At 38.7% G+C, this 26,894-nt stretch overlaps 1 protein-coding gene and 1 non-coding gene across 7 annotated transcripts in view; both read left to right on the top strand.

Moving 5' to 3' along the window:
• The window catches only part of ARHGAP20 (Rho GTPase activating protein 20), a 125,807-nt gene extending 100,655 nt beyond the window's left edge, over window positions 1-25,152 (top strand). For all 6 annotated transcript variants that reach the window (XM_009006745.5, XM_009006744.4, XM_035264482.3 and 3 more), the window contains exons 10-15: window positions 9,772-9,950; window positions 11,111-11,272; window positions 15,507-15,616; window positions 17,794-17,983; window positions 19,096-19,210; window positions 20,978-25,152. In XM_009006745.5, the coding sequence (XP_009004993.1) occupies window positions 9,772-9,950; window positions 11,111-11,272; window positions 15,507-15,616; window positions 17,794-17,983; window positions 19,096-19,210; window positions 20,978-22,830 (2,609 nt within the window). In that variant the 3' untranslated portion in view covers window positions 22,831-25,152. The remainder of the gene's footprint in view (window positions 1-9,771; window positions 9,951-11,110; window positions 11,273-15,506; window positions 15,617-17,793; window positions 17,984-19,095; window positions 19,211-20,977) is intronic.
• A 673-nt stretch (window positions 25,153-25,825) lies between these two features.
• LOC118146066 (U1 spliceosomal RNA) lies at window positions 25,826-25,988 on the top strand. Its single transcript, XR_004731525.1, has one exon. It is a non-coding gene; the product is annotated as a U1 spliceosomal RNA (small nuclear RNA).
• Window positions 25,989-26,894: the final 906 nt, after the last annotated feature.

Genomic DNA, 26,894 nt, shown 5'->3' with positions numbered 1-26,894 from the left:
CTAAATATACAACCATGTCATCTGCAAACAGAGACAATTTGATGTCCTCTCTTCCTATTCAAATATCCTTTATTTCTTTCTCTTGCCTGATGGCCCTGGCCAGAACTTCCAATACTATGTTGAATAGGAGTGGTGAGAGAGGGCATCCTTGTCTTGTGCCAGTTTTCAAAGGGAATGCTTCCAGCTCTTGCCTATTCAGTATGATATAGGCTGTGGGTTTGTCATAAATAGCTCTTATTATTTTGAGATATGATCCATTGATGCCTAGTTTATCGAGAGTTTTTAGCATAAAGGGCTGTTGCATTTTGTCGAAGGCTTTCTCTACATCTGTGGAGATAATCATGTGCTCTTTCTCTTTGGTTCTGTTTATGTGATGGATTACTTTTATAGATTCGTGGATGTTGAACCAGCCTTGCATCCCTGGGATGAAGCCAACTTGATCGTGATGGATAAGCTTTTTGATGTGCTGTTGCATTTGGTTTGCCAGTATTTTATTGAAGATTTTTGCATCAATGTTTATCTTGGATATTGGCCTGAAATTTTCTTTTTTAGTTGTATCTCTGCCAGGTTTTGGTATCAGGATGATGTTGGTCTCATAAAATGAGTTAGGGAGGATTCCCTCTCTTTGTATTGTTTGGAATAGTTTCAAAAGGAATGGTACCAGCTCCTCTTTGTGCCTCTGGTAGAATTCGGCTGTGAACCTGTCTGGTCCTGGACTTTTTTTGGTTGGTAGGCTATTAATTGCTGCCTCAACTTCAGCCCTTGTTATTGATCTATTCAGGAACTCATCTTCTTCCTGGTTTAGTCTTGGGAGGATGTAATTGTCCAGGAATTTATCCATTTCTTCTAGATGTACTGGTTTATGTGCATAGAGGTGTTTGTAGTAATCTCTGATGTTAGTTCGTATTTTCTGTGGGATCAGTGAAGATATCCCCTTTATTATTTTTTATTGCATCTATTTGAATCTTCTCTCTTTTCTTTTTCATTAATCTGGCTAGCAGTCTATCTGTTTAGTTGATCTTTTCAAAAAACCAGTGCCTGGATTTGTTGATTTTTTTGAAGGGTTTTTTTGTGTCTCTTTCTCCTTCAGATCTGCTTTGATCTTAATTATTTTTTGCCTTCTACTGGCTTTTGAGTTTGTTTAATTTTGCTCCTCTAGTTCTTTTAATCATGATGCTAGTGTGTCGATTTTATATCTTTCCTCTCTTCTCTGGTGGGCATTTAGTGCTATAAATTTCCCTCTGGACACTGCTTTAAATGTGTCTCAGAGATTCTGGTACATTGTGTCTTCGTTCTCATTGGTTTTGAAGAACATCTTTATTTCTGCCTTCATTTCATTATTTATCCAGGAGTCATTCAGGAGCAGGTTGTTCAGTTTCCACATAGTTGTGCATTTTTGAGTGAGTTTCTTGATCCCGAGTTCTAATTTGGTTGCACTGTGGTCTGAAAGACTGTTATGATTTCTGTTCTTTCGCATTTGCTGAGGAGTGTTTTACTTCCAATTATGTGGTCAATTTTAGAATAAGTGTGATGTGGTGCTAAGAAGAATGTATATTCTGTGGATTTGGGGTGGCAAGTTCTGTAGATGTCTATGAGGTCCACTTGGTCCAGATCTGAGTTCAAGTTCTGGATATCCTTATTAATTTTCTATCCCATTGATCTGTCTAGTACTGATCAATGGTATTAAAGTGGGGTATTAAAGTCTCCCACTATTATTGTGTGGGAGTCTAAGTCTCTTTGTAAGTCATTAAAAACTTGATTTATGTATCTGGGTACTCCTGTATTGGGTGCATATATATTTAGGAGAGTTAGCTCTTCTTGTTGCATTAATCCCTTTGCCATTATGTAATACCCTTTTTTTGTCTCTGTTGATCTTTGTTAAAGTCTGTTTTATCAGAGAGTAGGATTGCAACCTGCTTTTTTTCTCTCTCTCTCTCTCCATTTGCTTGGTAAATCTTCCTCCATCCCTTTATTTAGAGTCTTTGTGTGTCTTTGCATGTGAGATGGGTTTCCTGAATACAGCACACCGATGGGTCTTGACTTTTTATCCAATTTGCCAGTCTGTGTCTTTTAATGGGGCATTTAGCCTATTTACATTTAAGGCTAACATTGTTATATGTGAATTTGATCCTGCCATTTTGATGCTAGCTTGTTGTTTTGCCTGTTAGTTGATGCAGTTTCTTCATAGTGTTGATGGTCTTTACAGTTTGGTATATTTTTGCAGTGGCTGGTACTGGTTGTTCCTTTCCATGTTTAGTGCTTTCTTCAGGAGCTCTTGTAAGGCAGGCCTGGTGGTGACAAAATCTTTCAGCAGTTGCTTGTCTATAAAGGATTTTATTTCTTCTTGGCTTATGAAGCTTAGTTTGGCTGGATATGAAATTCTGGGTTGAAAATTCTTTTAGGATATTGAATATTGGCCCCCCCACTCTCTTCTGGTGGCTAGCCAGTTATCCCAACACCATTTATTAAATGGGGAATCCTTTCTCCATTGCATGTTTTTGTCAGGTTTGTCAAAGATCAGATGGTTGTAGATGTGTGGCATTACTTCTGAGACCTCTGTTCTGTTTCATTGGTCTAGATCTCTGTTTTGATACCAGTGCCATGCTGTTTTGATTACTGTAGCTTTGTAGTATAGTTTGAAGTCAGGTAGCATAATGCCTCCAGCTTTGTTCCTTTTGCTTAGCATTGTCTTGGCTATGCTGGCTCTCTTTTGATTAAAAACTAATTTTCAGAGCCATTTAGTGTCTATTAATAGAGATTGAAGGCAGTTCTTCTCATTCATAACAAGTTTAGTCTGGGCCCTGAGTTTAAAATATCACTGTGAAACTTTAGCAGTACTGAGCCATTGAAATGCTGTGTGTAGCATAATGCAGGCTAACATTTGGCATCAATTTTTATCAAAAATTCACAGAACTGACAATAGTTAAGTCCATGAGGGTAAATGAAGTTCACTGTTGAAAGTACTGATCCAGTAACACTTGATAGATTTCCATATTTTTCAGGTAGTACCACTGATCAAAACAATACAATGAATAATCATATCAGAAACTTTAAATTTTCACAAGCTTTCTAAATTTGTGAAATTACACCTTTTTCTGCTCCACACATTTTCACCACCATAAAATATAACACATCTTAACAGATTCTACTTCAGGTTGTACTGAATTATTGTTTTCTCAAATGCTTTGAAAATATTCTCACCTATAGTTGTTCTATGCAGACTATTCAAGGCTGATTCTTCAGTTACTTCAAACTGAGCATTGACTTCTTGACTAAACAACTTAGTGGTATTGGTAGCATTTGTCACCTCATCAAGAACCAAGGAAAGTCACTTGCCTTGTTTTTTAGTTTACTATTGATATTACTCCTATTACCCTCCACTATTCAATCATCTATTCTTATTAAAAAGCTGATCATCTTAAATCAAGTTTCTCTGGACCCTTTCTTAATCTACTGCAAGCACACAGATTTAATCAGTTCACCATATTTACATATTGGTAAATATGTAAATGGCTTTCCTTGGTTGGCTAACAAATGAGCCACTCAGAAACTTAACTTTTATTGTAGCCTCATTTTTATTTCTGTGAGGGGATTCTGCAGTAATGATATATTCATTTTAAATATTCTTTTTCTGATCCATTGTTTTCTTGTGAGTTGGGACCATTGTGATTAACCATTGGTCTGTTAACCATTGACATATATTACATTCTGTAACCACAACTTTTACTTCATTTCACAGTAAACATTAAACTTTGCCATTCATTCCATAACAAAGTTATCTGCATTTCACTTTCCCTTAAAAATTTAAAATTAGAAGAAGTCCCACCTTTCTCTTCTTTTATTGTTTTTACATAAGTATTTTTAAAAAATAAGATGTTGTAGTATCATGATACACATGGCTCTTGAAACAGTCAAGACATAACAGGGTCACTACAATTTGTAATACACTGAGCAACAGTACAAAGTAATGAGAACACCTCACACCATCTGTCACTGCTACTTACCTCTGCCATCGAGTGTGAAGTGAAAGCAGCCATAGACATCACATGAATGAGTGTGGTCATGTGCCAGTAAAACTATTCTAGACAGGAAAATTAGAATTTTTTTTTTTTGAGACAAAGTCTCACTCTTGTCACCCAGGCTGAAGTGCAATGGCACAATCTCGGCTCACTACAACCTCTGCCTCCCAGGTTCAAGCCTCCCAAGTGTCTGGGATTACAGGGGCCTGCCACTATGCCTGGCCAATTATTGTATTTTTAGTAGAGGTGAGGTTTTACCATGTTGGCCAGGCTGGTCTCGAACTCCTGACCTCAGGTGATCTGCCCACCTCGGCCTCCCACAGTGCTGTGATTATAGGCATAAGCCACCATGCTCAGCCTAAAATTTTAATTTCATATAATTTTAATGTGTTACTATACTTTATTCTGATTTCTATTTCAACTTTTTAAAAATGTAAAAGGCATTCTTAGCTCACAGGTTATCCACAGGGAAGTGGCAAGCCAGATTTGGTCCAGGGAGCATAGTTTGTGCCCTCTGATTGAATGATTAAAATGTGTATAATTTAAAACATTCCAGCTAAAGTCTCAGTATTCTACCAGACTTTATAACAGAGCTCACACAAGTAACAGAGCCATCTTATTTGGCTTGTCTTTATATTTTTGCCTGTTACATCTTTGTCATGTTCTAATTTGAGCAAGAATCTTCATGCTTCCTTCTTCACATATATACTGGCTATTAACCTGACTTCTAATGGGGAAAAATGAGCTAATACTCCTTTTTCCGCATATAGTATAAAGATATAGAATTATGCCTTATTTACCAAGTGTCAGTTGTTTTAGTCAGAATCTTTCACGCTTGTTTGTGGCCTGTGTATTTAAGAATTCATAAATTCTTAAATTGCTTAGTCCTAGGAAATGGGTATTTTGCATGGTCTACTTTGTGGAAAATCATTCTTGTTTTCTCCCCTGGAAACAAGGTATTAAAATCTAATTATTTCTATTAGAATATTGTCTGAGAACAATATTTTAGTTTTAAACCACCTAAATTAAGCTTTCTCTAATTGGCTTTTAGAATATATCCCTGTTAACCAGCATAACTATCAGTGAGCATAGTCATTCCCAGTCTGTTTTTCAAATTTCTCCCTCGGTGTAGACAAGGCCTTCTAGTAAATAGCCTTACACTGAAAACATAACAGCAACAGATCTTTTAGAAGGCCCCCTCCAAGATTTAGATCTGTAACTCTTCTTTGGGATGGTTGGTCCCCAGTGGGAAAGCTCCAGTATTCATTGTATAAGTTCAAGATATAGACATCCAAATTTCTGACCTCAAGCCCCAACTCACATGTTACTGTTACAGGCACTTCTGAGCCTGTGAGGGCAGGGGGGCCTTCCAGGGCCTCCAAGAGTACAGAAATGCCTGCCTCTACAGCTGCAGTTTGGTTGGCTACAGCTGTGGGAGGGGAAGGGGGCAACCAGGCTCCTGCGTGCTCCATGGAGCACGAGGCCTGGATACGTACCCATGACTTGCACAGCTGGAGCTGCACCTGGGAGGGTAAGGCTCCTGCCTGCTCATCTCCCCCAACCCAAGAACACAGGGAGGCCCATTCTGTAGCCATGATGGGCAGCTGCAGCTCCTGAGAGGGCAGGGTTCCTGCCTGCTCCATGAAGCGGGAAGCCCAGGTCTGCAACTATAACTTAGGTGGCTGCAGCTGTACCTGGGAGGGCAGGGCTCCCACCTGCTTCCAGGTCCTGAGAGCCCAGGGATGCCAGCATCTCTAGTCATGGCTTGGGCTGTGGCACCCAAGGACCTCCCACCCCAACTCAGAAGGGACAGGGCTCTGGCTTGTCCCCAGCTCCTGCCAGCTCCAGAGAGCGTGCAGCCCTGGCCATGCCACCCCACTGCAGCTGGTGCAATGGCAGCAGTTGCTCCGGACAGCCCACTGCTGCCATTATTACTTCTAGGAAATCTTTGTTCCTTCAGACAGGTAGCACTTTAGACATATCTCTAGTGTAACACAAAAAAAAGTCACATTATGATTATCTGTTAATATAGTCTACTTAGCTCTTTAGACCGTGAGCTTCTTAAGACCTAGGAACTTTAGACCAGGGCTTAGTCTCGTGTATAGAACAGAGTATAAATTAAATGAAAGACTGAATGGCTTATTCAACTCTAGTATGGAAAGACTTGAGTGGAGTGGAAGAGTTCTGGAATTAAATGGAATCTTTGAGTGTGGTCTGAAGTAGCTCTTGGAGTTCCAGTCTGACCTGAATACACAGCTCTGTGCCCAGAGTAGGTTCCACATCTGCTTCAGACCCAGGGCTGAACTGGAATTGAACTTTTACAGTAGATGGTAAAATATGAGATACATCTTTTTTTCTACTTGTTTGCCCTGTAGTTCCAGTATTGTCCTCTGTATTTTCTACTCTAGAAAAAAAAGGTGGGGATATTCTTAATTTAGGGAATTATATGGCCAGAGTAGAATTTCTACTTTTTTGTTTTTATGATTATTATTATATAAGCACAAAGTTTTAAGAACTGTAATTTTTAACATTCATTTCTCTAATTTAAGCATGTAAAACACACTAACTTGAATCTTGCCAGGCACATTTAGGAAAGCTAGATTTATTTGAATTTAGTTTGCTTTACTTTTACATCACTCATATTTTTTCATAGCAATAGCACGTTTTCCATTAGTCTTTGTGACATTTAGAAAGTAAGATCTGTGCATTAAAAGCTCTACAAGAAAGTAAACTTTAATGAAACTTTTTTCTCTCAGTCCCAGAGGAATCCTAAACTCTCAGGCTGAATACCATGTATATCAAAAGGCATGGCTACAGCTGAAAGTATTTATGATAAAGAACTCAATTTCTACTTTATCCTCTGTCAACACTCATAGGGTAGCTGGGTATGTAACTTTTTGATAGAGCATTCTTGTTAAGTGTGTGAAAGCTAAAAAAAATTAAGTAAGTTTTTCTTTTGATTGTTTTAGAAATAATAAAATCAGGGCTGGGTGCAGTGGCTCACACTGTAATCCCAGCACTTTGAGAGACTGAGGTGGGTGGATTGCTTGGGCCCAGGAATTTGAGACCTGCCTGGGCAACATAGCGAGACGTCGTCTCTAAAAATAATAACAATAAATAAATAAAATAAAATCAGGTAAATGTGAGCGTAAGTACTCAACACATATATTCACATACATATTAAACACACATTTGCACAGATTGATCTTGCTAGACATACAGGAACCCCTTCCTGGATTTCAGAAAAGGTTTAGTTTCCTTTTCTGTTTTTTTGGTTATTGTTTTGTTTTTTATAATGGAGGTTGAGAATGTCAGAGCAGGAAGAAACTGTTTAGTTAAGTGGAATATTGATATTCCTTCATATCTGGATATCTCCTGAAGGCTGTGAAACCACATGGAGAGTGGGTGCAGAGAGGATGTCTTCTTTGTGTGGAGGAGATTAGTAACTTGGCAGCTTTCACCAAGAGTGCTGTAACAAAGTAGTACTTTTCATAGATTGTCCTACACAATCCTTTCAATAAGCCTTTGAGGGATAAGTCATATCCTCTTCATTTTAAGGTTGAGGAAAGAAAAGAGGTTAAGTAACTTGGTCCAAATAAGAGTCTGAACTGGGAATACAGAGAGGCTCCTGACTCTAGAGCCAAAGAGCTTTACATACCTGTGTGTGTGTGTTTATTGATTTGCTGTTTTTCAAGAAAGTAAAGTGCGGATGATGATCTTAAGGCCATTTGGTAAAATGTTGCTTATTTACTTGTCCTCCCGCAATTTGGCTTTTAAAATATTTAGTTAAGTAGGTGATTCTAAGGAAATAAAAATGCTAAGATATATTATATCCAGACAATATAGAAGACTTCCTTGGAATTAACATGTCATTCCACTGAAATGACAAGACAACTGTGTTCTTGAAAAGATCAGTCCTTCAGTATTATCAGGGAATGTTGGAAACATCATCTCTGGGTAAGTTTAGTTTAGTGTCATAAAGAACAGTGCCACACAGCCAGTCTAACCACCAATTCCCATGCACTCTCGCTGGAGAAAATGGAGTCAGACCATGAGTGGGCACTTCATAGGCATTATGGCTCCTCAAATCTCAGTTCTGTGAACCTTAATTGCAAGCTTTTCTGAATCTGCCCCTACGAATGCAAGCTTCAGGGGTTAGCCAGAGATGTGGGCAGAATTTATACACAATATTTAGGGCTCCCACTATCAGGTTTTCTTCTTTCTGGTATCCCCCATCGCCTTCCAACTGTGGGGACGTCTGTCTCCCTTCTCTAGTTCTTCAAGCCAGTAAGAGTACAGGTTTCTTCTAGACTTTTAGCCACCCCCGTTAACCTGGGGCCTGCTCTCAGCCTAAAAGCTGTAAGATTAGAAAACTCACCCAGTGTATGCCATTCCCTTCGTCCAAGTGTCCCACTTGTACCTCTTGTATCTCCCTTCTTTTGGTTGCTCTTTAGTGCCTTCAGCTAGGTGTATTTTTGTTGGTTTTCCAGAGTTTATAGTTATTACTTGTGTGTATCTATTGGGAAGAGGGGACAGAGGTCAGCTACCTTTAAAAATGGAACCTCAAAGAGTTATTATGTATGAAATCATAAGCAAACCTGTTTAACTTCATATTAAAATTAGACACAATGGCACCAAAGACATTTTGGCACTATGGCATAAAGAATACCTTACTGTTGACCTTTCTTACTTCTGCCTATTTTTTTCATGTTATCTTTTTCTGCTTAAATCCCTTCTCAATTTCAATTATTGTTTAATAATGGTTTGGTGAGTACTTACTAGATGGAAGCCACTATGCCAGATACTCTGTTAAACTGTTGTTCATTCGAATCCAAGTCAAACGCAAACACACCCAGGATCACCCCCTCCCTCTTATTGAGAAGATGTGATTTACTTTACTCTGAACGCCTTTAGTACTTTTCTCCTACCTTATGACATTATATTTATTAACATATTTTCTTTTCTCCCCACCCTGACCAGTTCTTTCTTTATCCCTATTAGATTATAAACTCCATCAGTAAGGGCAAGTCTCACTCATGTTTGTGTCCATCCACGCTGCCTTGAACGTACTTTAAAGTCATAAACTGAAAGGAAACATAAAAGTCTGCAGTTGCAACGAAAGGAAAAGACTTTAGGACATTAGCTTCCTGTCTGTGTTCTCAAAAGAAGAGTAGGACATCAGATAATAAAGCATTCTTTATTTCTAAAGAACATCTTAACAGAGAAAGCTCCTCCCCTCTTTCTCCTCCCGCTCTTCTTCTCTTCCTTCTTCCCTTTCACCTTGTCCTTCTCTTACTCCTACTTCCCCTTCCCCCTTTACCTGACCCCTTTTCACACTTTCTTCTTTCTCAATATTTAACTATAGTCTTAACCTTTCCATATGCTTAATCTCATCTTTAAAACGGGAAAATAAATGTGTTCATATGAAACACTCTTTGCTTTTAGTTGTTGCAGTTCAATAAGGGAGTCTTTCTTTCACCTTTGAAAATGTAGTGCCAAAACTCAAGTAAACAGACCCGTGACGTCCAAAAACTGGATGGGGAAAGTACCCAAACATTTGATTCTTCCTTCACTGATTCGCCCTTCATTTATAAGATACCATAATGAAATTTTATAGGTTGAATTATCAATTGCAAAAGCCATCTATAAGCATTTTTTTCTGTTTGAGCCATAGCAACAAACATACCATAGAATTAGAAATAAGGTTAAGTGAATGAAACTCGTTTTTCTAATAAGCTCACTTCTTCCTTAGATTCAGGTCATAAGACATTTAAAAGGAGAAGATCTATCATAAACTGGGCCTTCTGGCGAGGTTCTAGCACTCACCTGGACAACTTGCCCACATCGCCAACATCACCTATGCCAGGAGAGCTCTTTGGAATTTCTCTGCCAAATATTTGTGTGAACGACAATCTGCCCAAACCTGTCTTGGTAAGGCTCATTTTGGCCTGTCAACTGATGGGAAAGGGTGTTTGGGAAAGGAGAGATCTGAGAGGTAAATCTGTGCCCATATGAAAAAATTATAGACACCACTGTGTTTGGCTAAGAATCTTCATTATTATTCTTCCAAATAACAAAATCTGATCTCACTGTGAAATCATAAGGAAGACATAATAGGAAGAGATAATCTAGTCTACTGATTTCAGGAAAGAGCCATGTAAGCCTGCTCAGATAAAGTAGAATTCACTCTGTAGACCAAGGATTCATATTATTCCTCACAAATCCCTTCTTGAATGTCACATTCTTCTGAAAGTCTTCATTTATCATTGTAGCAGCAGAAGCTACTCAAACTTATACTTAGGTTTTTAAATCTGTTTTTATTTCTATTTCAACTGCTCACACATAAAGATACATTCCCTGGCATGCATTTATCTTTTATATAGAGAGTGGGTCAGATGCAAGCCACTGAGTTTATATCATCTCCAGTTGATATTTCAAATAATCAATGCTAAGCAGTACTTGTTGAGTCTCCAGTATCCTTCAAGCACTGTACTTGACGTGTGGCATTTTGTACTATATTATGCATCTATAAATGCCAGACACTTGTCCAGCCACTTCATTGTTTATTCTTCACAACAAATTGAGGGGATAGTTATTATCGTGTCATCATCCCATCCCTACTTTACAAATTTTTTTTAAAGCCTCAGGACTGTACTCAAGCTTCCCTAAGCGGCATAACTGGGTTCTGAATCCCATGGATTGCTTGTCTTCAGAATCCATTCTCTCCCTACACTGTAAGCAGAGGACATACAGATAGAAAGCAAAATTAGAGAACACTTAAAATTCACTCTCTGAGCAATTTTTGGGAATACAATACATCATTATAGATCACCTGACCTTATTCGTCCTAACTGAAATTTTTTATCCTTTGACCAACATCTCTGCAACCTCACCACCACCACCAGCCCCTGGCAGCCACCATTCTGCTCTCCAAAAAGGTGACTTTAATTTTTCCAGCTGTTTATTTAGCTCCAATCCTTTAGTGTTTTTACCCTAGCACACCCTAGCCTCTGGCATCCAGAGAGGACGAGTATACATTCCCTTGTGTGTGTGAAGTGCCATTTTGTTTATTTTCCTTTGCTTCCCCATAGGATATGCTTTTCTTTCTTAATCAAAAAGGACCCCTCACCAAAGGCATCTTCAGGCAATCGGCCAATGTGAAATCCTGCAGAGAACTAAAAGAGAAATTGAATTCTGGAGTTGAAGTGCACCTAGACTGTGAATCTATTTTTGTGATAGCATCTGTCTTAAAGGTAAGAAGAGTCCTCCCCTTATCCACCCCATGGTGTAGCTCTAGAGAAAGATAGGGTGTTTCTTTTACTTTTTCATTATGGGCACTATTTCTATCTGCAAAGACCCATAATAGGTTTATTAACTTAATTTTTAACACTAAAAATTGTTTTAAAAACATTTCACAAAGTCAACATTAGACTTTAAAAGCTACCGCTGATGATATGACGTATCACATATGCTTTTTAAACTTTTTATCCCACACCAATCTCATCTTTACTTCTGCCACCCCATGTAAAAAACACATGTATATCAAAACAGACATCCTGCTTATGATGATTTCCTCACTATCTCACTACTTTCTTAATGAAAGCAGTTTTCAAATATAAACATTTATTAAATGTTTGAAAATGGTTAGATGTTTGCCATAATAAATATTTGCCTCACAAATGAAATAAAAAAATGCTGAGATCACTGAAAATTTCACCTGTTTACATAATCATCATGCCTTCCCTTGTCCCCTAATGCCTTTTACTTTTTTTTTTTGTTTTTTGAGACGGGATTTCACTGTTCTGCCCAGGCTGGAGTGCCGTGCACTCGGCTCACTGCAACCTCTGCCTCCTGGGTTCAAGTGATTCTCCTGCCTCAGACTCCTGAGTAGCTGGGATTACAAGTGTGCGCTACCACATGCAGCTAATTTTTGTATTTTTAGTAGAGGGGGGTTTCACCATGTTGGCCAGGCTGGTCTCAAATTCCTGACCTCAGGTGATCCACACACCTCGGCCTCCCAGAGGGCTAGAATTACAGGCATGAGCCACCGCACTGGCCTAATGCACTGGCCTAATTCTTTACCCTTTACCCATTGTTACGTAAGTCACATCCATAGTTACAGAGATACAGAGTTCTAAAATGTTTTCTGCCCCACATTCTTGGAAATGCTGTACATTTTTTGAAAACCTAGAGTCAACCAGCTTTAAGCAGAGCTTTTGACCCTAGCAGTATCTTCTACAGACCTGCATCAGGCTCTGAACTCCCAAAGGACTGGAATACACTAGAGCTAGGGGTCGAGACAAGGCCCTAGCCTGTATCTCAGGCTGAAATGTGAAAACCAAATTAGGGAAAATATGGTGAAGATGATTCTTGCTTACCCATACTCTATCTGAGTGGCCAGGTGCTATGGAATGTCACTTCATGACTTTATGTACAAGTTTCTTTATAAATAAGCCATGTCTGCTCTTAAACAAACCCTGCTATAGATTTTTGCAATTAAATATGCAAAAGAACTGGAGGACTCAAGCTAAGGTTATCTCATCTGTTTTGCAAAGGGTTTATGATTACTCCTCAGTCCTGGAACACAATAAAAGTATGTACGGTATACTTAGCCAGATATATATGCCAAGGTTTTTTATGCATGATAAATCTTTCTTTTTTATATATGTCTCTTAGTTTACAAAGGTAAAGCTTGTGTTTAAAAAAAAATTCTTTAATGACCAAGAATGTCTGCAGGAAAAGGAAAATCTACTATGCTATTCCTCATAGCACTACACTTCTTAAAATTTTGTGCTAAACTGTTGATACTACTGCAAAGAAGTATGGTTCTAGAAGAGTTAAATTGCGTCTCAAATTGCAGAAATATTTGTCCAAAAATAAGCAAAAGACAAAAAATGATCCAAATGATTGAAGACTGGTTAAATGAGTTCCAAGTAATTAACAGTTTGTCATAAGTTTTACCACATTTCTTCCAAGTGCTTGCAGAAAGGGAGTTAATTTTTACCAAAGGCTTTTGAGCTTTTGTTTCTTGTTTTTAAGTCCGTTTTGAAGTGGTACTTAAGTTTTCCTTTAATTTTTCACTTATGCTGGTTTTGCTTAAATAGAAGTTTAGTTTAAGTTATAGCTTAACTCTTCAAACTAGAATTGGATAAAAATTGCTTGAAACACTATAACTTTGATCCATCAGACCTTTAAGGAAAAGTTCATATTTAATTCTGCAGTATCTCATCTCAAATGAGTTTTGGGGTTCTGCTGATGGCCTTGGCTCTGGTTTTGGAGGAGAGGAGACATTCAGTTAAGTGCTGTGAGTTAGTGATTGCAGTTTAGAATCGCTCTCACATCCTTCGCAGCTGTGATGGTGGTTGTATTTCGTAACTTGTTATTCCAGCTGTGGGAGAGTTCATTGAGATGTTACGAGTTATTATCTTTCAAGTGTAGGTTTAAGATTTAATGATGTTTTTCTTCAAGACAGATCATAAGTATGTTTTCCACTGAGATTTTAAAAGAGAGCTATTGTCCCTACCCCATTTTGAAATAACAGATTTTGCCTCTTCTAAATCTAACTTCTAAAGTGGGTACAGCAGCTAAAATTAGTTTGTAACTGAAAATTCAATAGCTTTACCCAAAAAGAGGTGACTTTTGTAATGATATACCTGAATCACAATCCTGAAGGCACATTTTTGCTAGAAGATATAATAGAACAGAAGAAGACTTTCAATTAGTCAATCTTCCTTCTTCTTAAATATTCTTTTAAAAAAAGGTATGGTAATAAAGTGACATGACTACAAAGAAGCTTTTCAAATTATCTTAAAATCTCAGTTACAGTTGATTGGCCTTCTCTTGGCTCCCATTAACAATTTGGCCATATACAATATAGCAGCAGTTCACTAATGACCTCTACTATGGCATTGACATGTATGAAAAAGGTAAGGGTTTTCCCCTACCCTAGAGGAGTTCATAAGCAAGTGGGGAAGATGCCCACATAATCAGCTAATTGTAACAAGAAGTTACCACAGCTTCTGTATTACTGTTTATAAACATGATGTGTAAGCAGCAAGCTGTGTGTTGCCTTCAGTAAGACACACAGATAAAAACACTGCTTTGGTTTTCCAGCAAGAGTTAAAACTGCCCAATTGCAGACTTTCACCTCTCCTTATGTTGTAAGCAGGAAATTGCAGGAGGGTAGCCAACCTGGGTACAGTGCTCAAACACAGTACCGAGTTTACTCTGCCTAAAGTTTACTAAAGTGGAGATTAGACTGCAAGCTTGACCTTGGTAATGCCACACCAAAAGCAAGAGAGACAGTTGGCCGCGAATCAACTCTGTAGGACCAGGACAAGAACCACATTTAGTTGTTTTTAAGCTTTTTGTAAAGAAAAGCCAAACAACAAAAGCTAAACAACAAATGCCTTTGATTATTTCCTGTTTGTCATAGTTCAGTTTTACCACACTCAGCCCTACCTATGGTCTCAGCAGAACAGGGTCTCCAAGGAAAGGATAATATTCTGTGGACATGTTATTTAGTGTACATCAGGCCTAATTGTGCTACCCAAGTTTCTAGAACCCAGGCATCACCTGAAATGCTCTATTTCCCCGAACATATGAGAGCCTTTCTACAGGGACCACAGGGAGAAACCTTAAGTACCTCTTGATGCAATTGTGTGCTAATACCACTGGAATATCAAGTTCCAAGATAACAGAGACTTTCTTTTATTCACCTCTTCATCCCTAGCAACTTAAATAAATAGTGCTTGGCACATATGAATAAATGCATATAGAATGACTGAATGATGACTACCAGACTATGAACTTCAATAGACACCTCGGTTCATTTCCTTGAACGAGCCATCTAAGGGACAGGGGAAAAAGAATTTAGGATGGTTTACTGCCAGACCTTGTCATGTCATACTAGTTTGCTAAAATGTATGCAGACAGGAGGTTTTAGCCAAATGGGTTGTCCTTTATTTTCCTACTATAATGAAGACTTCAGTTATCCCAATGATTTCTGCTAGTAGCACAAGAACAGACAATCAAACACCACGTGTTCTCACTCATAGGCGGGTGTTGAACAGTGAGAACACAGGGACACAGGGAGGGAAGCATCATACACTGGGGTCTGTTGCGGGGACTAGGGAAGGAACAGCAGGGGGTAGGAAGGTTGGGGAGGGATAACATGGGGAGAAATGCCAGATATAGGTGACGGGGGATGGAGGCAGCAAACCACATTGCCATGTGTGTACCTATGCAACAATCCTGCCTGTTCTGCACATGTACCCCAGAACCTAAAGTGCAATTATATAATATGTATATAAATCCAAGTACATATTTCTGTGTCCCCAAGTCACTGGAGAGTTGACGCAGAGCTCTGTGTAGTTCACAGAAAAGCGTATTTAAGAGAACTTTTCAACAAAATGTCTTCTACTTTCTCTAATACATATTCGGCATGAGGATAATGACTTGAAATATTTGTCTTTCCATCTATTTAAGGATTTTCTGCGAAATATTCCAGGAAGCATTTTTTCATCAGATCTCTATGATCACTGGGTCTCTGTACTGGATCAAGGAAATGATGAAGAAAAAATAAATACTGTTCAAAGGTAATTACTCTAATTTGGTCATATCTCAAAAATGCTTTAAAAACATTTGGTAAGATTATTTATTAAAATAATGACAGCTACCAAAGTCATATCCGTGTGGGCCAGATCAAAAATAGATTTATGCTAGCTTGTCATTGCTACTGTTTTTCTCCGTGATCTTATCCTTGAACATTGTATACCTTCCGTACAGCTGAATCTGATAGGAGCAGAAATCCATTAGTCCACTAGATAACACTGTAGGCCACCCAATCTTCAGTTTATGATCTTAATTTTGGTAAATATTTAACTAAATATTTACTCATCAGACAACTCATCATATACTTCACTCACCAACTGAAATCATACAGAGAAAATGACCTATTCTGTCTTCTCACAGAACTCAGTCTGGTAAAGTAGGTAGAAAAACCAAGAATTACAATGCAGCACAATCAGTGCTAGAAGTGATACCTGTAGAGTGTTGTGGAAGCACAGCAGAGAGGCAGTTAACTTCTTGAAAAGTATAAAGGAAAAGTGGAGTCGCAAAGTAAAGTCTGATCACAAAGCACGTCCTGTCTCTACTCATGCAAAGGGAAATGGCTGGTAGAACTCACTACCCCATTCCTGAATGTCTCCTGCATTGTAAGATAATAGGAAAGAAATGTCCATTAACAAAAAGCAATCTTTCTAGTTCTGTCTCAATATTATTTACTTGCATGTGCTTGTTTAGTACAGTTTTTTTTTTCTTGAGCAACTTTCAAATATGAATTATCTACATCTTTCACCAGTAGAAGAACATAGTATTGCTGCTGAAGACACTGGAAACCAAGGCTGTTTAACAAAATATTGTCTCCACTTCCATTATAGTTTGGTGTAAACTATTCAGATAGTAAGCCTCAAATTCCAAACTTTGTTGCTAGTGTCTAAAATGCTATATATCTTATAAGTTATTAAAGATGATTTTTTTGAAAAAGGTACAATTATTACTCATGCAAATATGAACATGTGAAATATTTAAATCATTTGTGAGGAACTAGTAAGATGTTACAACCAGTTCAAAGAGGATTTCAAAGTTGAAATCATATTATATATTTGAATCATAAATGCTAAAGTGAATTTGCAAATAAACACAAACAAAAGCAACCTTTTCCATCAGGGCAAGGGCACAGATAAATCAGTTGTCTCTCCACCAGACAAGAATTTTCACATCTTTAGACAAGTATTAGATAAACTGCTATCAGTTATTTACAACTTTCAGAGTTGTAAAATAGCTTTTGTGAAAAATCTTAGGGCTGCATAGAAGCAGAAAACCCAAAAGTTTATGTGAGATGCTTTATTTTCCACTGAATACATCCAGTAATCTTTTGTTCTATGTGAAATTCCTTCATAACTTATCCTTTCAAAAATTATGCTCCTGTCAGTCCATTGTACTAAAGAAAGACCTCTGCTGTTTGTGCAAGCAGCAGACTATCTTGTTTTCTTTAGGTTACAGGTTTCTATTGAAAAAAAAAACCAGTCATGAATATCAGCATATTTATAATTTTTTTGGATAATAGTAGTCATTTTTGGTGAATGATTATTTTAAAATCCCCTATCAGTTACAACATGAGAACAGTACAAAATATACTACTGTAAGCAACTTATACATGAGAGTGATACAATGAAGCAGACTCAGGACAAAACTGACCTTGGAAGCTGGTGGAGCAGAGCATAAGCTCAAAATGGACCTGGACGTCTTGATAGCTAAGGTTTCAGTTCTTACCAAGAGACAGCATTTCTATGTTGCTACTTGGAAATAAAGGAGCATTTTATAAATTGCTGTTTAATCTTATCAGAAAGCCTTTTTGTAGGTTTTGGTTGAGAATATTCTGAAATGTTACAGGATTGGCCTAAGTTTGCATTATAGTAGTTTCAGGGAAATATTTCAAGCAGCATTTTTTTAATGAGACATTTTTGTGCATTCTTTTACATTTTCATCGAGATGTGAAGACAGTACACAAAAACAAAAAATAAGTTCCCAAAGCCTATTTCTTTCTGTACAGGCAGTCCTCACTTTGTATGGTACCGTATTAACTGAAACTCTTGCATATCTGAACTGTGTTCTTCATTTGCACTCTTCCCCATTCAAAGTGAGAGTTGCTTGTCTTTACAAGTTTTTAAATGAAATGTCTTGCTTAAAGAGTACATTTTTCTGTCTTTAGGCTATTAGACCAGCTTCCAAGAGCCAATGTTGTTCTCCTAAAGTATCTTTTTGGGGTATTACACAACATTGAGCAACATTCCTCATCCAATCAGATGACTGCATTTAACTTAGCTGTGTGTGTCGCTCCAAGTATTCTTTGGCCTCCTACTTCCTCCAGCCCAGAACTAGAAAACGAATTTACAAAAAAGGTAATGAAGTTTTTCATTTTCATGCTCTGGGAAGACTGAGTCCCCATTTTGAAATGGAAATTTGGGGTATTCTAAAAGATAATTTCTTAACATTTAAGTATACCTCCTCATAAATTTGACTTTACTGGTCGACTATAGGAAAGAGATTTGTTAAGTAGAAAAGTGATAGCAGTTGGGTTACTTCTCTTTTCCCTTTAAGGAGGCTGAACACTATGACTAACTAACACTATGACTAACCATAAAGTGATAAAGCAGCTGATATGATTTTTAAAATGAAAAAAAAAATGACTTTGGAGTTAGGACAGCCCAGCTTCAATTCTCAGCTCCACCCCTTGCTAGATGTACAATCTTGGGCAAAGTTACATTAACCCACAGTGTGCTCATCTAAAAATAAAATAAAAGAATTATCAACATACTGTTTTTATTTTGTTAGTGATAATACAGTAGTTACTTGAAATCACACTCCCGTAGTCCCTGGGTGTGGGATATCAGTTCTCTTTGCTCTCAAAATTTCCCCTGCCCCTTGGCCTCAGCTACTGGGGCAAGGAAACTTCAGAAAGGTTCCAGTACCTCTCAGTAGAGGCATAAAGCTCCTTAATAAACACTTACCTTTCCCCGCAAGCACCTCTGGTTAAGGAGCCTAGTGGAAGGTGGCAGTACATGGACAGACCAGTCTGTCAAATGCTTGCGTAGAAACTAGTGAGGAGCACAAGTTTTCTTCCTAGCTGTCCTTCTCCTTCACAGTGCACTGGCAGATAAGCCCTCTTCCCAAGCTTATGACAGCCTGCCCTTTACATAAGAAACAGTTTCCATAAGTCTTCGTCTAACGATGCTTTGCAAATTTTAATAACAAAGTATATTTCTTTGCCCAATTTTACAGACAAAGCCATTGGTATGAAATGTTAGTATTAAGGCAAGACTACAAATAACCCTAGTCCACTGATCACATTACTATGCCCAGACTACTTTAAAAGTGCCATAGTTTTATAGGGAAACTGTTTAATGTGCTTTTAAAGGTACATGTGCTTTTTGTTAAAAATCAGGATTTATATATGAAATGTGACTTATAAACACGTAATATGAAAAGTATTTATTTGTCCTTTCCTGTACAGGTGTCCCTGCTTATACAATTTCTGATTGAGAATTGCTGTAGAATATTTGGAGAAGAAATCACTTCCCTCTTTGGAGAGGTTTCAGTGAGATGTGACGCTAGAGAGAATGCCTCAGGTATTGTGAATAATTGGATTGGTTTTTGTGAGAAACAGACACACGTTTGTAGACATGCTGGGATAAGAGTCTTCCTGGAGCCCATAGCAGCTGAAGTGAAGGGAGCCTCTAACCCAGGTCACTGGGGCCCAGGGCACCTGATCCTTCCTTAGATGGCCTGCCAATAGGTCAACGTATGTTAACAGTGTAGCAGGATTAAGAACTATATAAAGATTAGGTTCCAGCCTTCAAGAAGTTAGTGGCAGCATGCTGTGGTATGACCGTTCTGATGGGCTTTTTGAATAAAACTTTACGAATAACCCTAAGATAAATAACAGAACTGCTGTGGTTGAAACTGGGGTAGAAGGCCCAGAGGCAGTGGAGGCCTCTGTGGTTTTTTTTCTTCCTCTCCTTCCTCATACTGGTCCCTGAGACACCTCAGAATTCTAGTGTGCTGTGAAACAGTTTGAAAACCACTAGCATCATTTGGCTGGAAGGGTAGGGGAACACTGAATTCGAAGACATACAGCTGCCTTCAGAATATGAATTCCTGTGCCATCAATTACCAGATATGTTATCTTTGACCAGTTATTCTAGGCCACTGAACATCATTGCCTTTATCTCTAAAATGTGGATAAAAATAATGTCTAACTTCTGTGGTTGTTGTAAAGATTAAGTAAGGTAATGAATATTGAAGAACTTTGTAAAAGAGATATTGTTAGTTTGGAAATGGTTTCCCCAAGACTAGTGTTAAGTATGTATAAATATCAGCAATCTGTTAAATAAATATCAGGCAGAGTCTTACTCAGAATCTGGATATACTTATGCTTTGAAGGCATTAATTCCTTCATATTTTTCACCATTTCTTGGTCAAATGACAAGTTCATTGCTTTGAGAAAATCTCACTTAAGGAAAGCTCATTCATCAGGAACTGAGATAAATCTCCTATACCCCAACAGTTTTATTTTTATTCTTCACTAACAGTTGAGATTGTGAAAGATTCTCTCTTTCTTGAGAGCAGGAATTTGAATAATCCACATGAAAAGAGAATTCATGGTGGATATGCTTTTTGATGTACTGTTGCAATCGGCTTGCCAGTATTTTATTGAAGATTTTTGTGTCTATGTTCATTATGGATATTGGCCTGAAGTTTTCTTTTCTTGTTGAGTCTCTGCTGAGTTTTGGTATCAGGATGATGCTTGTCTCATAAAATGATTTGGGAAGGATTCCCTCTTTTTGGATTATTTGGAATAGTTTCAGAAGGAATGGTAACAGTTCCTCTTTGTGGGAAAATGTAGCACATATACACCATGGAATATTATGCAGCAATCAAAAACGATGAGTTCGTGTCCTTTGTAGGAACATGGATGAACCTGGAGAACATCATTCTCAGCAAACTGACACAAGAAAAGAAAATGAAATACCGCATGTTCTCACTCATAGGCGGGTGTTAAACAATGAGAACACATGGACACAGGAAAGGGAGCACTACACACTGGGGTCTATTTGGGGGAATAGGGGAGGGACAGTGTGGGGTGGGGAGTTGGGGAGAGATACCATGGGGAGAAATGCCAGATATGGTTGAAGGGGAGGAAGGCAGCAAATCACACTGCCACGTGTGTACCTATGCAACTATCTTGCATGTTCTTCACATGTACCCCAAAACCTAAAATGCAATTTAAAAAAAAGAAAAGAGAATTCAGCTAATCATCATAGTTTGTTCTTGAGGAAGCATGGGTATATTTGTGGTAAGTACATATGTTAATCATGGTTTAATTTTTTTGACAGATATTTCTTGCTTTCAACTGAATGACTCCTCCTATGACAGCTTGGAAAATGAGCTAAATGAGGATGTTGATGCACCATGCAGTGACTTGGTAAAGAAGCTTAACCAGGGGAGCAGAAGCATGGACTCCGTCTTAACCCTCAGTGACTATGATCTTGACCAGCCAGAGGTGGAAGGCCTGTTAACCCTGAGTGACTTTGACTTGACCCATTCTAAAGATGAAGATGTTCAAATGAAACAGCCTCTTGAAGCTAAGCCGGTGAACGTTTTGGTGTACACAAAGATCCCACTGCGGGATCATGCCAGGGCCCCATCTACCTGTATACCCAGCTACCTGTCCACAGCTGCAGCAAATGCTGCAAAAAGCCTGAGGCGACACCGACGTTGCTCAGAGCCCAGCATCGACTATCTGGATTCAAAGCTTTCCTACCTCAGGGAGTTTTACCAGAAAAAGCTACGCAAGTCCAGCTGTGATGCAATTCTCTCTCAAAAAGATGAAGACTATCTGAAGCAGAATCAACCCCTCCAGGAAGAGGGAAAGACATGCTTTAAACAGAGTTTAGTCACAGGCACTGATGCCAGCAAGAAAAATGCCACTACTCAAAACACTAAGAAGAAGAGCTTGTCTGGTAGTGAAGGAAATCATGTGAAACTTTTCCCTAAGTCCAAGCCAGTGGCCATTTCTGTGGCATCTTACAGTCCTGTGTCCTCACAGGATCATTCCAAGAACCAGTGCTTTCATATGGATACATCTGCATACTCCCCACCACACACAGCAGATGCCCTCAAGGGTCCAAGGACACATAGGCGCTGCTCAGAGCCCAACATAGAAGACCAGAACCGCAAGCTGACCTATCTCAGGGGAATTTATTCAAAGAAACAACATAAAACCAGCTGTGAAGCTGGTGTCTTGCATGGAGAGGAAGATTATCTCAAACGGCATAAGTCTTTGCAAATGGAGGGACAGAAGCTTATTAATCAGAGTTTAGTCATGGGGATTGAGGTGGGCAAGAGTAGTACCACGAACCAAAACACTGAGAAGGTTTTACCCCCAAGATTAAACCTTTGCCCAAGGACCAGCTATTCCAGCTTATCTTCCCCAGGCACTTCCCCATCCGGCTCATCCGTAAGCTCCCAGGACAGCGCTTTTTCTCAGATTTCTGAACACTCTGTATTTACACCCACTGAGACTTCCTCTCCAATAGATTGCACTTTTCAGGCTCAAAGAAAACAGGAAGAACTTTCTCCTGACTTAAGCAGTTCCAGCCATGTTTCTGGAATGCCCAGTCCCTCATCAGGGCAGGCTTGCAGCCGCATGGCCTATACCAAGAAGGACACCATGGAGTGGCATTCACAAATGCATTCTGTAACTCTTCATCCCAGCACATGGTTGAGAAATGGTGTGGCCAGTTTGAAAAACTGGTCCCTCAAAAAGAAAGCAAAGGCAGCCAGACCAGAGGAAACGAAAATAGGTTCTCCAAAAGGACCCTTAGAGCCACCCTCACATGCTTCTAGTGTTTCAGAAGCCAACTCACTGCAAGAGAAACAAAAAGACTTGCTCTTAAGGGCAGCTGAAGGACTGGCCCCTCTGCAGTCAGCCCAAATGTGTAGTTCTTCTCCCTGCCAGGATTCAGAGAGACACTGTAGCTCTCCATTCAGCCTAGTGGAGAGCAGACTCAAGCTGTGCATGAAGTCACATGAGGAAGTAGAGCCTGGTAGTCAGAGCTCTTCTGGTTCTCTGCCTTGGGAAAGAGCCTCAGCCAGCTCTTGGACTCTAGAGGAGGTGACCAGCCCAGACTCAGGGCCTACAGTGGTCTGCGACATTGAGGACAGGTATTTAACCAAAGACATTTAACCATAATAAGAATCTGATATCCTCAAGAACAGGAACTGGGTCAATAGTAGTAGAAAGACAATAATTATTATGACCCCTTTGTATAAGATACCTGGGAAAGGTAGCATAAGGATTATCATTGCTAATACTTAGGACAATGAAATAATTCTCTTTATTGAGATGACTTAACAAACACTTTATGCTAAAAATTATGTCACCTAAGTGTTTAGGAGGCTTTTTCTTATTAAAGGATGGGATAGGTCCTGTCATGTGGTTTTAGAGATACTAATAGAGGGCTAGAGAAAGCATCTTCTGTAAAGGAACCACTTATAGGAACAATCTGTGAGATTGGTGTCCTGAGAAGACCAAGATATCGTGAATCAAGGATAGGTGTCTGAGGAGAGAAGGGAAGGGTACAGAGAAACCATCTACATTCCATGGAATGTTTTTAATAAGTAGGCAAGAAAAATGCCACTAATCAAAGCATTAAGAAAAGTGTATCCAGTTATGAAGAGCATCATGTAAAAACTTTCCCTAAATCTAAGCCAGTGGCCATTTTTGTGGGATCTTACTGATCACATATCCTTACAGAATCATTCCAGGAACGAGCCCATTGCTACAGCTCGAGTGGGTAAAAACAGTGACTCAAAAGCCATGGGTACCATGATATCAGTTTTGTTGGTTGTATCTGTCGAACTGTGTTTTCATTAGTGTTGAAGTGTTTTGGAAAGGCTTCAGGAGACAGAGTTGTGAGGAGAAAGAAGAAAATGTCTGCTCATTTCAGCACCCTTTTCAAAGGTGTCTCTGGCTAGGAACATTCTTCAGAAATGCAACTTCTTCTATTTTTGAGGTGACCTCCTGACAGCATTCACTCTCTTAATGTGAAGGGAAAGACTACAACAACTGTCCTTTCTCCATTACACAAGTGCTGTTAACATGTGGTCAAACCATAGCATCACTTTGCTGAAATGTTTCTCCACAGCCCTGCCTCTTAGATTACAATCAGCTGGAAAAACATACTTATAAATCATCCCTTTTCTGATTTTTATAGTTTGGCAGTTGAGAGAGCAGTATCGAGATTGGCAGGTTATAAAGAGTCACAGGATAGAATACCCAACGAAGTGGCTCTCAGGCCTGCTCAGACAGCCATTTGCTTTGGGTTTTACTTCCAGGCATTGTTCCTTAATTTTTCCCCCAGTGTTTCATGGTTTACACCCCACTGGTTTATTTTATATCCATGGACCTTTCTCCTCTGTCTTGACTTAAAGGTTGTGATAGTGCATCTCCTCACCTAGAAATAGATGATCAGGCCTTGCCAACCTGTATGCAGGGAAGGCACTAAAAGTGGATGTGCATCTGCCTTCACATTAACTACTTACCTTTAAGAAGTTGCTCTGAGCCGATTTATTCTCTAGTCCACAACCAGATGGACCTTTCTCTCACAAATTAGCTTATTTAAATTATTTGTCTTACCAATCATCAGGAAACGATCATATCAAATGTTCTTTCCTTGTTTTTTGTTCTAAAGGTTACATTTTCAGTTATAGGGAAAAAAAATGTTTTCTCTAAGATAAAAGAAGTTATTTCAGTATTAGCTATAGGTGCTACCTACCTCTGGGGGACATGGTCCTGTTTGCGCTAACCATTACAATGATCTTTTAGAACTCTGTATCCAAAGAGCTATTTCATGACACTGGCCATCTCAGTCACAGATGTGAAGTTGATTTCACTTTATAACTAAGCAGTCCCACATATTAAGACTCCTAAGTGTCCATATGCATCTTTTTTGGTATAATATATAAAGTCAGCAGGGACTCCCCTTTCCCTTAGGGCATACTACTGTCAGAACTGCAAGATGTGAATGAAGCTCTTATGGCTTGGAGTGTCTCTCTGGAAGAAATTGCTTTTTCTTCATATTGGCAGGTAAAAAAATCATTCACCCAAATTTGAAGCATAGAAGAAAATATTTGCTGAGGTTTTTAAATAACCATTCCTACTATCTGTGTTCCCTTAGATACTCCTGTAATTCTTAATGTGAATAGTTTGTTAATATTGCTGTAATATATTATATTGTATGATCTGAAGACAGACTATATGTCATTTTATTATGCTCCATCAATCTATAATATATTAGACTGATGCTTTATCTAAAATGCTTTGAGTTTGTATAATATATCTTGACAAATTTTACTACCATATGTTATGTAATAAATGTGTATTTTTGTACTTGCAGAAACTGCTGCTAACTTTTAAAGTTGTTTGGTTTTCAAGGCACTGATAATGGATATGTATGAAGTCCATGCTGTCTGTTAAATAAAATGCCATTCTGCAGAATTAACCATCCCACCAGAGCAATATTGCCCTTTGTAGAATTGTTCTAGTTAATGATCCCAGTCTCTGACTAACACTGGAAATTTCATAGAACATAATGTTGAATTGGAACCTTGAGCTTTTGGTCAGAACCCATGGTCAGTCTTTTTAGGGAGAGTGGGGTTCTTTTCCTAATATTTTTTCTAACGTTATTTATCAAACAAATCATGTTCTAGATACAAAGTCTTCCTTTTCTTAGGCATTGTTTTCATTGTGCTCCTGGAATGAGATATGACAGTATTCTTATATCAGAGAACCATCAGATCACTTTGATTGATTGTGCGAGATTTTCTTATCTACCTTTGGACCATTGTAACCAGAGTACCTGGATGACCCCAGACACATACCAAGACGTCAGTGCTTTTCAGGTCATATAAATGTATTAAATATGACAAGATTGTCATGACTGCTACAGCTTTGCCAAATTAAAGATGGTTGAGGTTCCCTCTGTGTAATGTAATCACCATTTCAAAGGAATTCAAAAAATATAATACTTTACTCCAGAAAAAAATTCCTCTAACTGGGGCAGTAAAGAACACAACTCCATTATCAGGTTACATTTGGGCATGTACACAAACACTGGTATTGATTTGTCTCTAAATATTACAAAAACGCAATGATAATTTCGCTTTTAAAAAAGAGTCTTAATCTAACCTGGTAGGGGAGATCCATGATCACGAAGGTGGTTTTCCCAGGGCGAGGCTTATCCGTTGCACTCCGGATGCGCTGACCCCTGCGATGTCCCCAAATGTGGGAAACGCTACTGCATAATTTGTGGTAGTGGGGGACTGCCTTCATGCTTTCCCCTGGTTTAAAAAAAAAAGAGTCAATCTAAAAACATTGAATTTAAGAGATTATCTCCTTTGCGCTTTTCTACTTTTCATGACTCTAAGGGATCTAATGTGTGTCTTTGAACCAATGCCATATTGTTTCTGCTGAAAAAGAATTCTAAGAATATCATGTATCTTCATCCAAATTCTGGTGACAAGTGTTCAATTCATATTTTCCTTTCAGGTAATTTTTTTTTCTTTTTTTTGAGATGGAGTTTCACTCTGTAGCCCAAGCTGGAGTGCAGTGGCATGATCTCAGCTCACTGCAGCCTTCGCCTCTTGGGCTCAAGCGATTCTCCTACCTCAGCCTCCCAACTAGCTGGGACTACAGGTGTGCACCACCACACCCGGTTAATTTTTTTGTATTTTTAGTAGAGACTGGGTTTCACCATGTTGCTTTGTGTGGTCTGAAACTCCTGAGCTCAGTGATCCACCCACCTGGGCCTCCCAAAGAAGTGCCAGGTCATGTTTTAATGACACAAGAGAACATCTTTACAAACTGCCTATTCCAATGCAAAGAAAAATTTATTACAAAGAAATTTTAATGAGTAATTTTTATTCCCTGAATAATAAAGTTGGATAAAATGTTTACTTTCTTTAACATCTGTTCTGGCTATGAGGATTTCTCATAAGGTAAGTTTCTAAGTATTTTTGAGTTCTGTGCTGACTTACCCTGAGCTAGTGTTTACCCTGTTCCTGAGCCACCTTCATGTAGCATTCAAGTTTGTCTTTTAAATACAGTGATCTCCAGCTCTGCACTGCATAATGTCAGATGTTATGATACAATTGATAGAGGGCTCTGGGGTATAATGTGGCAAGTTTTGTTTTCACATCCTGAGTACACACAGACGGTGGTATTAGATGAGCATTGTTCTCTAATATGTG

The sequence above is a fragment of the Callithrix jacchus genome, chromosome 10 (assembly GCF_049354715.1).
Source record: "Callithrix jacchus isolate 240 chromosome 10, calJac240_pri, whole genome shotgun sequence".
In the NCBI taxonomy this organism is placed as follows: Eukaryota; Metazoa; Chordata; class Mammalia; order Primates; family Cebidae; genus Callithrix; species Callithrix jacchus.
The sequence above is the reverse complement of the archived record's forward strand: the minus strand, read 5'-3'. Positions and strand labels throughout refer to the sequence as shown.